The sequence below is a fragment of the Artemia franciscana genome, chromosome 10, assembly GCF_032884065.1.
Source record: "Artemia franciscana chromosome 10, ASM3288406v1, whole genome shotgun sequence".
Lineage (NCBI taxonomy): Eukaryota > Metazoa > Arthropoda > Branchiopoda > Anostraca > Artemiidae > Artemia > Artemia franciscana.
In genome coordinates, this window is record NC_088872.1 from 19846292 (window position 1) to 19864477 (window position 18186).

The 18186-nt window shown below is 34.3% G+C and overlaps 1 protein-coding gene across 18 annotated transcripts in view; it reads right to left on the reverse strand.

Annotated features, from left to right (window-relative positions):
* Positions 1–404: 404 nt before the first annotated feature.
* The window catches only part of LOC136031888 (ATP-dependent RNA helicase vasa-like), a 152467-nt gene continuing 134685 nt past the window's right edge, over positions 405–18186 (reverse strand). For 16 of the 18 annotated variants that reach the window (XM_065711842.1, XM_065711845.1, XM_065711844.1 and 13 more), the window contains 2 exons: positions 5392–5618; positions 405–2144 (listed from right to left, as the gene is read on the reverse strand). In XM_065711842.1, coding sequence (XP_065567914.1) covers positions 405–1421 — 1017 coding nt within the window. In that variant the 5' untranslated portion in view covers positions 1422–2144; positions 5392–5618. Of the gene's footprint in view, positions 2145–5391; positions 5619–16889; positions 17523–18186 lie in introns of those variants that run through there. The other 2 variants (XM_065711855.1, XM_065711857.1) reach the window with 2 other exon arrangements.

Here is an 18186-nt window from a genome sequence, read left to right on the forward strand (position 1 = left end):
TTCTCTTCTTTTTTCTATTAGTTAGTTTCCTTTGTGATTTGTTTGCTCGAACAATGAATCTATGGGCAATAACGTAAAAAATCACCGGATTTAAAAAATACCTAGAAATATCTTAAAAATCCAAAAATCCCTAAATGAAAAAACCTTCTCCTAACAGACCTCAAAAATCCCTATTGTAGGGGGAAAATCCCTAGAATGGAAACAATGGACACAATGCTATCAATCTCAAGAAAGACACCATATTGTGTTTCGATGCTTCAAACTTTGAAGTTACCCATGTTTTGAAATAGATGGCGCTGATGCATCCACTGTTGGGACCATTACATAATGTTCCAATTTGCATTAAAACGAAAAAATAGCACTTGGAGTTAATGGCCGGAAGCAGTACATATTCAAATAGCTTACTAACAAGACACAGAGATAGGACGATAATTAGAGCAAGCACTGGGGTCCTTACCCCTCTTGACTATGGGAGATATACAACCGGACAAAAAACTATCTGGCACAACGGACTGTGCCAAACACATCTGAAACAATAACTGCAAATGCTTCAGCAGTTCAGGACAATCATAAGGAAAAAACTTGAAGCAAAGACCATCACTATCGAGAGACTCAGACTTATTCACTTGCATAAGAGCTCGGAGTATAACACCAGATTCCACAGACAACACTTGAGATTGGTTGATACGAATTGGGAGGATTGAGTTGACAAGCTTTGTAAAATGATTTTGGAGATTAATATTAAATGAAAGCAAAATATTTTTATAATGAGAAACGAAGTCACATAGCCGAAGAGACGAATTAATTGGAGGTGAACACTTAACACTGTTTATAACACGATCCCAGGATTTCCTGTCATAAGGACCATCCCAGGCATTCAGTCTCGCTCTACGCAGGGAATATTTGTACTCTCGTTTGGTTTTCTGTTTTATTTGATGTACTGAACCAGAAGGACGATAACAGGCTATCCACATACGGAGCCAGAACTTAGCTTTTTGTTTAGCTATCTTCACTTTAGGATCAACTTTCCAAAAGGGATTGCGAGTACCCGTTCGCACGCACTCGGAGGGTACAGCTGTTTTAGCGGCAGACTTTAGACAGAACACTATTTGCTGATAATACGAGTTGATATCTATCCGAGTTGAAGTTGTAAATACAGATGTTTGCAATAAGTGGAATGGCACTTTAATCGATGATAATAACTGGGACAATGTCAATACATAAAGTGAAACATTGGTATTTTCCCAATTTAACTTTGAGAACCACTTGGAAGAGTTACGTTGCACAGAGGTCGCCATGGAGCAAGATAGTTGGCACGTGATTGGTAAATGATCGTCGTCGATTTTAGAGTCTTCCACTTGAACTATTGATGAAAGTAGAGTTGAATCTGACACGATCATTGGCACTTCGCTGGGAGCCATATAGCGCTCATACCATATGAGCTCTTGGCTCTTAGCTCTTCTTGCCTCGTTACAAGTGCCATATGAGCCTTTAGCTCTTGTTTTTTTTTAAATAATGCTAGAAAACCCTGCGCCCCCTTCATGGATTTCTCTTCGCCAATGAAAATCCTCCCACGTAGCCAATTCCCCTCAACCCCCAAAACTAAAATAATGCCCCTGAAAACGTCTGTGCACTTCCCAATTACCATTACTGTATTTAAACACTGGTCAAAGTTTGTAATTTTCTGCCCCTCCCCCTGGGACTATGGGGGAGTAAGTCATCCCCAAAAACATAGTTATCATATTTTTCGACTATTTTGAACAAAATGGATAACTATAAATTTTAATCTGTTGACTTTGGGAAAATGAAGGTGGGAGGGGGCCTAGGTGCCCACAGATTCTTCGGTCAATTAAAAAGGGCACTAGAACTTTTAATTTTCGTTATAATGAAACCTCCCACGACAAGCTAGGACCACTGGGTCGATAGAACACCCCTGAGAAAAAGCAAAAAGGAAAAACAAATAAACACGCACCCGTGATAGATCTTCTGGCAAAAAATACGAAGTTCCACATTTTTGTAGATAGGAGCTTGAAACTTCTACGGTAGGGTTCTCTGATATGCTGAATGCGATGGTGTGACATTCTATGGCTTTTAGGGAGTGTTTCCCCCTTATTTCGTTTTTTTTTATTGTTTTTTACTGAGAACTGAAAATAGAAACAAATAATTAACAAAAAAAAAAATACAACGATTCATACAAAGAAACGCTATTCGCATCGATTCATAAAATAATATATCAGAGCGCCATCTATTTTAAAACAAAGATAATTTTTTTCAAGGTTTGAAGCATAGAATAACAATGCGGTGGCTTTCTTGCCATTGATAGCATTTTGCATTCCGCTTGCAATAGAATTTACTTGTAGTGTTCCGTTTTGGACATTTTGCTACAGCTTAAATCCTTTGTACAAAATATCCTCTTCAGTGGGGGCTGTTTTGCCTTCTAAGTAAAATGCTATAAAAAATTACGCCCATATTCCTTTTCAGTTTTGTCTGACATCTGCAATTTTTTTTTTATAAATAAACAAGAGAATATAAGAGAAAAATAAGAGAATGCATGTTTTTGTTTCGTGAGCATAACGAAGTCTTATAATTTTGCAGTTAACTAGGTTCGCTTATGATCTTGATGATAACACTCTGAGGTCTATATCTTACATAGTGAAAAATCGGGTACACTGAATGTCATTTTATGTCTGAGATTCCTCTCACAAATTGTAGTTTGGTCTTCTAGTACTGCTTTTTAAAACTGAAAACCATAGAAAAAGAGTAAAGGGGGATACTGCTTATATGTGCAACCTTTCAGCTATGCTGAACAAGTGGATATCTCAAAATTTTGATTGAACGGTTTTGAAAAAAAAGGGACGTTTGAGTGGGGCTGGTTTCCCTCCAATTATTTTGGTCACATAAAAATGAACACTATAAACTTTAATTTCTGTTCAAGTGAGCCCTCTCCTGATGTTTTATGACTATTGGTCCGGTACGGTCATCCCTGAGAAAAACCACATCCGTGATCTTTATTCTGGTAAAAAAATTAAAAATTTTACATTTTTGCAGATAAGAGCTTGAAACCTCTATAGACTAGGAATTGATTTGTGCTTATTAGGTATTTCAATTGCAAACAAGAGAATTTGGTGAATTAATTGAGTATCGGTTCGATATTAGAAGTAAAAAGTAAACTATGAAACAATTCCCCGAGGATATAGCCCACCCCCCTTACTCCCTACCGACTTCAGTCATCAATCTTTTATCGATTTAACCTATCTAGTTATATTACAAATCTTATCATGAAAAGTACCAAATCCAATTTTCTTTTTATAACTTCTGTTTTTCATTCTGAAAATTATATTTAATGTGTAGCTATTTTATTTTTTTCAATAACTCCATTTCTAATCCATTTGCTGATGTAGAGTGTCTATTCATATCCAGGCCGCTTTCAAAGGTTTAAAAAAAAAAAAAAATCTAATTTGGAAGTGATAGATTTTTGAGAATAAAAACTTAAACATAAAGAAAAAAATTAATCTGAGAAAAGCTTGTGAAATAGGAAATATAGAACTGATTTGAAATTTTGCAGTTAACTAGGTTCGCTTATGATCTTGATGATAACGCTCTGAGGGTTTTGTCATCATATCAGTGTCATCTTCTATTGGGTGACACTTGACATTTTGTGAATATCAAACAACTTAAGAAAAAAAAAATCTATCTAATTTATGAAATTTAAAGTAGTTCATGCTTTCTTTATACTTACAGCATTATGTTTTATACCCATTTCCAGATGCCTAAAATTTTAACTCAATCCCCATTAGTGTTTTAACCTATTATCCCTCCTCTTACAGAGGAATATAATAGGCAAGTCCGGGTGTAACGTGGTACGTCAGACTATCTTTTAGCAATTGCTACTTAGTAAACACATTTTTTTATGCTTAGGTTTGAATCTTCTTATTCCAGAAAAGAGAGCAAATAATTTATGATTTAAATATGTCGGACTGGACGTCAGACCGTTGACCTATCCTATCCTTTTTTTAAATCCAGGTTCCAATCTTGAAGTTTGAAAATTTGCATCCGAAGGTCCTCTTTGCACTTATTCAAAACTTTACTGTTAAAATCTTTAGCAGAATGAAATAATTAGTCTGAATCTTAGCTAACTCAAGCCTAAATCTCAAGCCTTAACTTGCAACATTTCTTTGAACTAAAATAAGACATATTTCACAAAAAACCTAAAAAGTGTTTTCCAAATAGGAAAGACTTTAGCATTCTGGGTTTCTAAGGAAGTTACTTTTGATAACAACCAGAGCTGGGATAGTTCCATAATGCTGGATAATCATCAGTAAAGCGCTGTATATAGAAGCCTTCTTAAACCACCATCTCCAGCTATCTTAAGCCTTATTGTTTTCAATAAAATGCTAAGACTTAAAATAGAACAAAATGAGGCGGTAGAAACGCGGTGAGATTTTGAAAAAAAACTTTTCGTTTAGCTTAGGTTTAATATTCAATATTTCTCTTTTTCACTTTTTTTTTGAGCGAACACGGAGGAAGAAAATTCAATTTAACGTTAGCAATTTACAATTATGCAAAGAAAAAACTATTGTGCTTTAGCTTATGACTAATATTTGCAATTTCTCTTTTCAGGTTTTCTTTTAAGTCAGCATGAAGGAAGAAAATCTGATTTCAAGAAAGTAATTTTTTAATTATTTAAAAAAAAGCAATAGTGCTTAAGTTCGCGACTAAAATTTGACATTTCTCTTTTACAGATTCTCTTTTGAGTCAATATCGAGGAAGAAAAGTCAATTCCAAGTAAGAAATTTATTAAGTCAAAATTTCGTGTGATAGTGAAAATTATCTGAATAATGTTTCAAAAGATATTAAATGTTTAACAGGGGCGTAATTTACTACGGGCCAGGGGGAGGGCAACTGCCTCTTCCATCCCTAGTTTGCCCCCTCCTCCCAGCTGAAATTTACTTTCTACTTATAATCTAGTAATAACTAAAATAAGCCTGCATAATTCATGCATCCACAGAAACAAGTCAGTTTCCTTTAGTATATCCTTGCCTTTATTGAGATTTTCCAAAGCTTGGAAAAATGTCAAGTGTCACCCAATAGAAGATGACACTGATATCCTGATGACTTAACCACGTTAGCTACTTGTCCCGCTACACTTTTCCCGTTTGAGTTTAGAATGAATAAGTATGCAACATTAATGTTTTACGTATTGAGTTTAGAATCAATAATTATGCAACATAATGTTTCAAGAGATATTACATGTTTAACAATGGCATAATTTGCTATGGACCAGGGGGGGGGGCAACTGACTCCTCCAGACCTAGTTTACACCCACTCACATTAAATGCAATTATAATATTTCGTTATTTTTGCAATTAACGTAAAATTAAACCAAGCTACCTTTAGATACTAGATATTTCGGGGTCATGAGAAACCAGTAAGCTCCATACCTCGAAGTCCATATCGACCCAGTTGATGTTACCATCCTCAACAGGTCTTATAACCCCAGCCTGCAAAAGCATAGTGAAGAAAGTAATAATGGGCTGTCGAACTTTCAGTTGAACAAGAGAATGTCTGATAATTTACTTCATCCAATTCACTCAACAGCCAATTGACAAGTATTTGACCTAAAATGATGATTAATATGAAACAAATATTTAACAGTTTACACATAATGTCAAATAATGTCAAAACGAATTTTTTTCAAGATTTTTTTTTGTTTTGGGAAAAAAACTGAATTGCATGATAGAATTTAAACTTGTAAATTTGAACATGATATGCATATAGGGGAAAGTCAATAATTTGTAATTTCAGATCCTGATGGTGGAGAGCAGCCAACTTCAAATTCCATTTTCCGAGCCCCATTTGTTTAGTAATTACATACCACGTAAAATTAGAAAAAATGAAGTATTTGTAACATACGAACGAGTGATCAGACCTTAATAAAATTTGATATTTAGAAGAATCTTGTGTATTAGAGCTCTTATTTTAAATACCAACCAAATCATGTGACATTGGGGGGAGTTGGAGGGGGAAACTGGAATTCTTGGAAAACGTGAAAATTGAGGTATCGCTATCTTACGAATGGGTGATCGGATCTTAATGAAACTTGATATATAGAAGGATCTTATGTCTCAGATGCTCCATTTTCAAGTCGAATCGGATCCGGGGACATAAGGGGTTGGAGGTGGGATGGTGTTAATTTGGAAAAATTAGAAAAATTGAGGTATTTTTATCTTAAGAACGGGTGACTGGAGGAGTTGAGGAGAGGGGAGTTGGAGGGGGAAACCGGAAATCTTGGAAAACGCTTAAGAATGGAGAAATTGGGATGAAACTTGGTGGGTATAATAAGCAAATGTCGTAGATACGTGATTGACGTAACCGTACTGGATCCGCTCTCTTTGGGGAAGTTAGGGGGTGGGGTTCAGTGCTTTGGCGAGTTTGGTGCTTCTGGACATGCTAGGACAATGAAAATTGGTAGGCGTGTCAGGGAGCTGCAAAAATTGAATGATAAAGTCGTTTTCCACGATTCAACCATTTAAGGGTGCTGAAGGGAGAGAAAAATTAGAAAAAACGAGATATTTATAACTTACAAGTGGGTGATCTGATCTTAATAAATTTTTTATATTTAGAAGGACCTCGTGACTCAGAGCTCTTATTTTAAATCCCGACCGGCATTAAGCTTCTGATTTTCCTTTTAAATCAATCTATTGATTCTTAGAATTTTGCAAGAGCCCGTACCATATGAGCTCTTGGCTCTTCCGGCCTCGTTACAAGTGCTTTATGAAAAATATTAGAAAAATAAGAGAGTACATATTTTTGTTTCGTGAGCATAGGATCTGAATATCTATTTCACAAATGATATCCAAGTTAATAACAAATAACTTAAGGATAAAAAAAAATCTATCTAATCTACGAAAATTAAAGTAGTTCATGCTTTCTTCATACTTACAGCATCATTTTTTATACTTCTTTAACGATTCCTAAAATTTTAACCCAATCCCCATTAGTTTGTTAACATATTATCCCTCCTCCTACAGAGAAATACAATAGGCAAGTCCGGCACGTACCAACTACCTTTCAGCAATTTCTACTTGGTAAATATATATTTTATGCTTAGGTTTACATCTTCTTATCCCCCCCCACCAAGAAAAAAAACAGAACAAGATGCTAGGCAGCAAAATATTAATTTTTTTTTATAAATCATAAGAAATTAACTATTTTTTCTAATGCAAAAAAAATAGAACAATGCCAAATTTTGAATTGGACATAAACTTAAGTACTCATAATCCAAATTCAAAAGAAATACAAACCCTAGAAAATTTACTCGGTAAATAAATCTGGATTTTGGAGAATGTGCAGTGAAACTGAGGGCATACAAAATGGTCTTCTCTAGAAAATCAAGAAAGAAGTTCAAAAGAGAGAAATAATTTAAGATTTAAATGCGTTAGACTGGACGTCAGACCGTTGGCCTATAGTAATATCCTTTTTTGAATCCAGGTTCAAATCTTCAAGTTTGGAAATTTTCATCCCATGGTCCTCTTTGCACTTATTTAAAACTTTACTGTTAAAAAATGTAGCAGAATGAAATAATTATTCTGAATCATAGCAAACAATGTCATTTTAAGCTAAATCCCAAGCCTTAACTTGGTGCATTTCTTTGAACTGAAATAAGACAAATTTCACAAAAAACTTAACAAGCGTTTTCCAAATAAGAAAGACCTTTTCATTCTGGGATTCTAAGGAAGTTACTTTTGATAATAACCAGAGCTGGGATAGTTCCATAATGCAGGATAATCATCAATAAAGCGATGTATATAGAAGTCTTCTTAAACCCCCATCTCCAGCATTCTTAGACCTTATTGTTTTCAATAAAATGCTAAGACTTTAAATAGAACAAAATGAGGCGGTAGAAACGCGGTGAGATTAAAAAAAAACTTTTCGTTTGGCTTAGGTTTAATATTCAATATTTCCCTTTCTCATTTTTTTTTTTTTTTTTTTTTTTTTTTTTTTTTTTTTTTTTTTTTTTTTTTTTTTTTTTTTTTTTTTAGTGAATACGGAAGAAGAAACTTCAATTTCACGTTAGTAATTCACAATTACTTAAAGATAAAAACAATTGTGCTTTAGCTTATGACTAATATTTGCTGTTTCTCTTTTTCAGATTCTCTTTTAAGTCAGCACGAAAGAAGAAAATCTGATTCCAAGTAAGTCATTTTTAAATTATTTAAAGAAACAAACATTAGTGCTCTAGTTCGCGACTAAAATTTGATATTTATCTTTTTAAGATTCTCTTTTGAGTCAATATCGAGGAAGAAAAGTCAATTCCAAGTAAGTAATTTATTAAGTCAAAATTTCGTCTGATAGTGAAAATTTTCTGAATAATGTTTCAAAAAATATTACATGTTTAACAGGGGCGTAATTTACTATGGGCAAGGGGGCGGGGGGGGGCAACTGCCTCCTCCAGCCCCTAGTTTGCCCCCCCTCCCAGCTGAAATTTATTTTCTACTAATAAGCTTATAATGACTAAGATAAGCCTATAATTCATGCATCCAGAGAATCAGGTCAAATTTCTTTAGTATATCATTGCCTTTATGGTGTTATTCCAAAGCTTGAAAAAATGTTATGCGTTACCCAAGGGGTATCCAATACCAGATGACTTAACCACGTTAGCTACGTGTCCCAATACACTTATTCCATATTTTAATGGTAAAACTAACTGGAGTTTAGATTCAACAATCATGCAACATAATGTTTCAAAAGATATTACATGGTTAACAGAGGCATAACCTGCTATTGGCCGGGGGGGGGCGAACTGCCTCCTCCAGATCCTAGTTTGCCCCCATTCCCAGCTGAAATTTATTTTCAGCTAAAAATCTTGTAATTACTAAGATAAGCCTGTATAATTCAAGCATCCAGACAAACAAGCCAGTTTTCTTTAGTATATCCTTGCCTTTATGATAGGCTACTTTATAGCTCATTTTTCTTTTTTCATTTTTTCTTTCATTTTTTCATTTTTCTTTTTTAAATTTCAAATTCAAATCCACTTTTTGTAGTCAATTACAGACAGTTTCACTGGATTTGAAAAAAATTGGCTCCAACTACAATTGGCCAAGGGATAAAATTAACCCTTGACTGGGCTGCCCACTTAATTGAACAATCTGTCTTGGCTTTTTTCTACAATTGGCCATGACTTAACATTTCCCACAACTATTCCCTTTTTTTTAAATTTCAAATTCAAATCCACTTTTTGTAGTCAATTACAGACAGTTTCACTGGATTTGAAAAAAATTGGCTCCAACTTCGCCCCCACCCCCTCTTCCAGGATTTTAACAAAATTACAACACTGATGATTAAGATCTAATGAAAACCTCGGATTTCAGTTATCAGTGTTCCCATATTCAATTATTATATTCTTCATGTTTTTAGTTCTTTTTCTTAGTTTTTTTTTTTCATAAACGAACCTAGTTAATTGGGAAATTGCAAATATGTTCTATATTTCCTATTTCACAACATTTGCTCCGGTCAACTTTTTTCTTCATGTTTAGGTTTTTTTTCTTCTCAATAATCTATCACTTTCAAATTAGATTTTTTTTTTCCCTTAAAACCTTTGAAATTGGACTGGATATGAATAGACCCTGTTCATCAGCAAATACATCAAAAATGGAGTTATTGGAAAAAAGAAGGTAGATATACATTAAATATAATTTTCTGAATGAAACAAAGAAGTTATTAAAAAAGAAAATTGGACTTGGTGCTTTTCATAACAAGATTTGTAATATAACTAGATAGGTTAAATCGATAAAAGATTGATGATATTAGTCATCAATGTTGTCTTCACGGTAGTCTTCTAAGATTGAAGTTGGTAGGGAGTAAGGAGGGTGGGCTATATCCTCTGGGAATTTTTTAATGGTTTTACTTTTTACTTATAATATATAATTGATACTCAATTAATTTTCTTGTTTGCATTTGAAATACCTAATAAGCACGAACAACTTCCTGTTCTATAGAGGTTTCAATCTCTTATCTGCAAAAATGTAAAATTTTTAATTTTTGTCAGATGAAAGATCACGGATGTGTTTTTTTATGTAACCAAAACAATTGGAGGGCAACCAGCCCCACTCACACGTCCCTTTTTTCTCAAAAACCGTTAAATGAAAATTTTGAGACATCTATTAGAGAGAGAGAGAGAGAGAGAGAGAGAGAGAGAGAGAGAGAGAGAGAGAGAGAGAGAGAGAGAGAGAGAGAGAGAGAGAGAGAGAGAGAGAGATCTGTCTTGGCTTTTTTCTACAATTGGCCATGACAATTGGCCAAGGGATAAAATTAACCCTTGACTGGGCTGCCCACTTAATTGAACAATCTGTCTTGGCTTTTTTCTACAATTGGCCATGACTTTGACTTTTCCCACAACTATTCCCTTTTTTTTAAATTTCAAATTCAAATCCACTTTTTGTAGTCAATTACAGACAGTTTAAATTTTTGTTTCTGGCCCAAATCCCTTGGCTTATAATTGCATGTTCACTTGCATCAGAGTCGAGGCAGATTGCAGGAGGCCCTTGTAGGCCTTGAATTGGACTCTTATTTCCATTCATATTCATTTCTTTGGTGGGGTAATCAGTTGTAAATAGATTGCCAAATTTGTCAATATACTGCTTCCCCCTTCCTCGACCGTGAATTAACCTGAGAGAGAACCTCCAACAGGTTGAACCCAACCCACCGTGAATTAGCATGAGAGGGTTGACTATTTAAAACAATATGTAACTGTGATCCTATATTTAAAAAACAGATATATACTGGTGTATTAAACAACTTATTATTCCATTTTGAATTTATCTAATTGAATAAATGTCCCAGTTATGGAGGGTCATATGATAACTGAGACAAAATGACTGACACAAGAACTTTGCTGGTTTTTGGCTGGTCTCCCCTACAAACAATGTAAAAAAAAATCTCGAAATCAAAAGACCTAGTGCAAAAGAAGCCATGATTAACACTGAACAATGTGAGAAGTTATTTTTTTCATGAGGTGACATAATTGCATTGACTTACCAAGAATATGAAAGAATTTTTTACCAATTTTGTCACTTATTTAGAACTGATTTAGAACCATTGTTTATTATTATTTGTAGGTATTGGCAAGTGGTTAAATTTTGCGTTCATGTTTTTTTGGCTTTTAAAGTTATTCATCCAGAGAATCACTTTTCTTGCCAATGCTACCTTAGAATTTGAAAAATATGTAGCTATTTCATTTATATATTTTCCACCAATTTTTCCTTTGCTTGAATGGATGTCAAAACTAGATGCATCTGGCCCCTTTCTGGAAGGGGGTCAGTCAAAGGAGGCTGTAACACATAGCACATCCCTCCAATCATGAAGAAGCCAGCCATTATGATATCATAGTTACAATGATTGCTGTTGGTGTTATTTCACCTTGTACCAGTAGGCAATCTGATCCCAAAGATGGTTACAAACTAGTTGAAAGTAGAAAAAGAAAGAAACTTTCCAATACCCCACCTGAAGTCTAAGCCAGAAGGGCTAAGATCAAACCTGAAACCAGCTACAATATCCCCCCTTCTGAAACCCTTTATGCACTTCATACCTACTAACAATTCACAACTGTTCACTACTAAAGAAATTTTGAAGACTAGGATGCATCTTTACAAATTATTAAAATGTAATTTTATTGCAAATATTACAACAGATGAAGTCCAAGATGTTTTGTTACTGGATGCTAAAGATGCCTTAAAAGCACTACAAATCGCCTGCATCAATAACATATGCGCTATAGCTAGTCTAAAATCATCATTACCAGCAGGAAGACAACAAGAAATTATGATTTCTAATGTCCCCTTTGAAATTCAATAGTAGACCTTAAAGAAGGCCTAATGAAATCTAGAGGTGAAGAAACCCCTATACTAGAGGCTCATCGACTTGGTAAGCCAAATGAAGCTGGACTTATACTGAGTAAGTGTCCTGTTTATTTTCCCTGGTTAAATATCAGAGAAAAAATATTCCTATTTGGCCAACCAAAACCTTTTAAATTGTACCAAAAGAAGCCTATCCAATACACAAAATGCATTAAGCTAGGTCAAGTCTTCAAAACTGAAAGCCAACAAAAGCCCCATGTAATGTCTGTCTTCAAGAGCACTCACACCCATCCTGCAGTTCTGAGCCTAAATGTGCCAATTGCAAAGGAGATCGTAATTCATTTGACATAAAGCATGTCCAAAATACCTGGATAGACAACAAGTGTTGAAAATTGCCTGTAAAGAAAACCTGTCACTTGGAATAGTTACAAAATCATACAGCACTATTCTCAAGCAAAGCATTCCCACTTTAAGAAATAGCACTAAAACTCCATCAAGGATATGGAACAATAGTACTATAAGTACACTAAAACAAAGATCCTCTACAAACAGTATCGCATACCTGCCATACTTTTGTCAACAATGAACGTATTGCCAATAAAGCAGTTATTGAGCATCTTGATCAGAATTATCTTCTCAACATGGTTTCTGAAGCAACAGATCAGTCGATACTAATCTCCTCGTTTCATGTGACTATAATACAAAACTACTAGAGTTGGGAATCCCTGTTGACATGATCCTTCTTGATTTTTCAAAAGCATTTAACAAAGTCTGTCATAGGAGACTTGAGCTTAAGCTACAATCTATTGGTTTGGTGGAAAAAATTCTTAAATGAATTCTGGATTTCTTTAGGAATTGTGTTCAGCATGTAAGACTATTTGATGCAGATGGCAATCCTATCCTCTCCTCCTCTCAGCTTCTTATCATTGGGGTTCCACAGGGTAGTGTGCTTGGCCCCACCATGTTCAATATTTCCATAAATGATGATCCTCTAGCGCTTAAAAGCAAGATGACGACATATACCCAATATTCCAAGGTAATTGGTCCAGCTAGCACTCTTGAGGATACTTCCCAGCTTCAGAAAGACCTTGATCTCCTTAGCATGTGGGCAAAATCTTGGCTACTCACTTTCAATGTGTCAAAATGCCATGTTTTACACTTTGGACTCAAGAATATCAATACAACTTACTCTCTTTATGGTCAGTCCCTTTCTCTAGTGTTGGAAGAACATGAGCTAGGAGTAATTGTTGATGGGGATCTTAAAGATAGCATCAGCATCAGCTAGCTCATCACTGGGGCTAATAGAATAACAATTTCTTCCTGTTCTCCTAAAATTCTGAGCCTTTTGTGTAAAGGGCTTGTTTGGCCAAGGCTGGAGACAGGCATGGTCCTTGCATCCCTCTTTTAAAGAAAATGATGTTAAAATTCTTGAAGATGCCAAGAGAAGAGCCACTAAGATGATGAGTGGACTACATGAACTCTCTTACCCTACAAGGCTATGCAAGCTGAAACTCCCATCTCTGGTTTATAGAAGAAGACAGGGTGATGCCGTTCTGATTTGTAAACTTATTAATTCAAAGGCACTCCCTGATCTTCTTCCTCTGGCATCTCAGAACTCTCATACAAGGGGACATAACTTGCAGTTATCCAGGCATTTCCCCTCAAAGCAACAACATGCCCATTTTCTGACCGACTGTGTTGCCAACCTCTGGAACAAATTACTACCATATACAATAGCTGCCTAAACCACAAACAACTTTAAGACCCATCTCGACAACAAATGGTCAACAAAAGAATGGAAGTATAACTGGGAAGTACTCAAATCAGCAACATCAAATCACTAGTCAAGCACACATATTCAACTATGTGTCATGTATTATCAACACTGGAGTTTCTACAAGGAAAAAATCATTAGATTGCTCCAAGCTGTATTTAAGATAATGCCCATTGACTACCTCTAAATCTCTTCAGGTTGATTCAAATTTCCCCCCTTCAGAAGTAAGCTACAAAACTAGTAAATCTTATTCAAAGGCTCAAGAAATGAACTTTGTACTTTCACCACATTTAATTCCCACTGCTACAATATCTGCCAAAGGTCATACTTCATCCTCCAAGCTGATACAATACTTGATCTCAGTCACGCTTATTTTCAAAACAAGCATTCCTCAGTACCTGAAGTCCACCATTCTGAGAGAAAAAGCTATACATTATTTCTTGAAATCGTTTTTGAAGGAAGAGAATTTGATATTATTATTATCCTCAACTGTGATAATATTAGTATCCTCAACCAATTTGAGGCTCTCCTTTAACTCACAGTAAAAAAAAATAACTAGTGATATTTCTGTCCCTTTAAAAGATAATTCAGTGGAATTGTGTATCTCTCAACTCAAATAAACTTAACAATTTTATCCAATTAAAATTGTGATTATTTGTCTACAAGAGACCAATTTTCATGAGTTGAAGAAAATCAAAATTCCTGGCTGAGAGTGCAACAAGATAGATCAACCAATAGAAAGGGAGAAGAAGTTGCCATCTTTGTGCATGATTCAATCCCTCATTCCCCTCAACCATTACATTTTTACAGGGATGAAATTGATGTCATAGGTATAACTTGGCTAATGGTAGTCATGTTGTAATAAGATCATTGTATAATACATGTGCAAATAATGATATCAAAATGTTTTGGAATCTGAACTTTTAGGGAATAATTCCTTCTTTGAAGATAATTTCTTAGACCACATTGGCCAACCAGAATGTAAAAGAATAGAAATGATCAAAAATGGAGTTTTTAAGACCAAACAAGAATACTGAATAAACAAACAAAGCAAATATTTTGGGAGGTCAATTGCCTCTCTTCTCCAGCATAAAACGAAATAATATATTCAAGGAAAGTGCTGAAGAAAAAACCAACAAAAACAAACATGTAAAGTAAATGTGAAAAAAACAAACAATTAAAAGATGAATAAAATTCAATAGAATCCAAAAATTATATGAATTAAAACCAATTACCTAACAACCATAGAGCAACTCATTTACCAATATTCACAATTTGCACAAAATTCAAAAGAATTATGAACTGCCTAGAAAGTGCAGAAAATAGTGTGAAGAACCATATTGGTACAGGCTGGCCTATAGTATCTTTCTTGGCTTTCTTGTACTTGATACCATTGCACTGTTTTCTTTTAATAATCCATTTTGGAAGTTTTACAACAGATTAAATCCTTTGTACAAAATATCCTCTTGTATGGAGATTGTTTTACTCTTGTATGTAAATTGTTGTTATTAATGATAATCTTATTCTGTTGCAGTTTTGTCTGATATCAACTATTTGTTATTCACTACATATTGGCCTACTGCTTGTTAGTATACAATTGGTAGGTTTCAAGGTGGTTTGATTGATATTTGGTGCACATATAAAATGACACTTGCATTCTAGCAAATATTTGTTGATCCATCAATAAACCATATAAAATCATACAAAATTGAAAACTTTTGAATACAGATGCCAATAACAATATCAAATTTAAAACTTGGGGGTAGATTTGAAAAAAAATATAGCTTTTTGCTTGTTACAAGTCACAAGCAAGTGTAAGTTATACTTTGCTTATCAAATAAAAACAATCCAGTTAGAAATCAACCAAATTCATATACAAGCAAATGCTCAAATTTTACAAGGAATCCATATTCATCAGGGAATCAATGGAATTTGCAAGTTTGCATTAGATGTTTGTCAAACAATTAAAAAAAGCAATAGTTATACAAGAAGGAGAGGGAAAGATAGAGCAACTAGAAAAATCATAACTTAATTAAGCTATGGTAGTACAAAAGGGAGCTTGGTAACACAATACAGAGAGAATACTTCATTCAAGCTCAGAAAATATGGACAAATTTTTATCAAAGAATCATTAATGAACAAAAATCATGCATATTTCTAAATATTATAGTTATAAATAATTTTAAAATACAAGTTTAAAAAAATACTATTGCAATGATGCAGTAACAAGAAACATTTTGAAGAATCTGAGATACAGCAAAATAATTTCTATTTGAAAAGCTTGACATGCTAATGATTCCCTTGAAAGAAAAAGGGACTAAGATAAAGAGATGTTAAATGGCTACAGGACAAATACAGCAGGACCATACAGCAAGGCCATTGTCTAACCTTAAACCCTAAAAGCCTTCAAGAAATGAGTTGGTCAAGACTTTATCAATGCTGATTATCCCAGGCTAAGTTGGTCAAGACTATATCCCAGGCTAAACTGGGATATCAGATCATGACCTAGAAAACCATAAGCAAGATTTCTACAGGAGGTTCAACTCCAACTTATCTAGCTGGATTGATAGCAATGAATGCCCAGATAAGGACAAGCTATTGAACAATTCCATATGACCTTCTAGCCATGGGAAGTCCAAATTAAGTTTTAAATAAGTCTGTTCCTAGGACTATAAATTGGACTGTCAAGAGGGTCCATTTGAAAATAAATTTACAACTAATTTAAAAGAGAATACAAAAACGAATCAAAAGTAACCATTGTAGACCTTATCTCTGTCAATTCACAATAGGCTATTTCATACAACCTACACACTAAATTTGCACACTAGTTTTTGTAAATTAGGTAATGTTTCCTTCCTAGGGGGTGGGAAAGCTTAACTTATACCAACTTCAGTAGATTTTTAAGCCATAGGCTATTGAGGTTTTATCCCTAGATTGAATAAATAGGAGCCAAGCAGCAAGCTCATTTTCTTAGACCTAAATCACTTAAAAATCTCTATTGGGCCTATTTTATGGTTCTTTCTAAAAAATAGGCCTACTAAATGATACCACATAGGCTAAAGTTCCCAAAATAATAAACAGTTCAAAACAGAAGGATAGGCTAGACCTTGACTAGCATTCATCTGCAAACAAGTGAAAAAAAACTTTGATATTTTCATGAATAAATCTTAATGATATTAATTCCTGGGTAAACAAACACTGAAATAAATTGCTGGAGATTGAAACAGATATTAAGTGAGTCATAAAATGTTGTTTTCTACCCTGTCAATAAAATTAATAATCTTTTCATCTTTGATCTCAAATTTCTGCTTATTCCTAACAATAGAGACATCTGTAAAATTACGGCAATCCTGTTGTTAGATTGCAGCTAGCTTTTCATGCAGACATTTGTTTCGACCACACACGAAATGTATGCAATACAGGCGTCCAACTGAGACAATCTCTTGGTACCAATCAATTTGGTGTTTCTGCTTGTTTCTCAGGCTTTTAGTACCCAGTAAGGTCATTATTTATCGCCAAAAGGCACCCAGATGCCCGACCTTTTTTTAACAATTCGTAGATAGGGTACTTAAAACTCTCTATCATGCACTTTTTGGCTGGGGTTTCGAAAAAGACACATTTGTCTGATGACCAGTTTTCACGAAGATTTCAAACAACATATGACAAGACACTGTTCGTTTTAAATTGCTTGTACTTTCTTAAGTAAATTGGTGACGTCCCTCTGCATATTTATGTCCAAAATAACACCGAGTTCCCACTGATGCGAATTCACTCAAAACCGGTATTTTGAGTGATCCTTCAAATTTTTTCCATTTTACTGCAAGTTTATGCGTCAAAACAGTTCAACGGCAGCGTTAAAATATTTTTACTGAGCGCGCATCTGTTGTTCTGAATTGAAATGTTGAGTTGGATATTGCAACTAACTACTACTACTACTTATAAGTCACAACAGCACCAAGCCGCCTTCTGTCTCTTTTTTTTTTTTTTTTTTTTTTTTTTTTTTTTGTGTTTGTGCTGTAGCATTGGTGATTTCTCTTTTCATGATATATATATATATATATATTAAGATAAATAGATACAAAATTTAGATTATCTTGCTTAGATATATTCAAGCTTTCATCAAAAAATTAGCCACATCTTTGACTAAAAGGCAGTTAAAATAAAACAAGAACCTAGAAAGAAACATCCTTTAAACACATTTCTGAGAGACAAAAGTAAAAAAAAAAAAGGTTCCACCGGAATCTGTTTCAAGACAACAAACAAGCGATTGGAACGCTTGTCTTTCATCTCATCAGCTAAAAAATGAAAATATATATTGAATAAGCTTTTCAGCGAGTGTTCTTACGCAAAATAAAATGTAATAGCATAACAACCGTAACCATATGCCCTTTAATATGCTTGAAAAATGAAAAGAAAAAACACAAATTTTCTAAGTTATCAGGCTGATATATTTTTCAAATTTGACTGTAGCAAGATACAAATTTTTAGGAAACCGAAAAATAAAAAGTTTTTAGGGTTTTTGGCTATTATTAACTACCCGTTGCTTACCAATCGCCT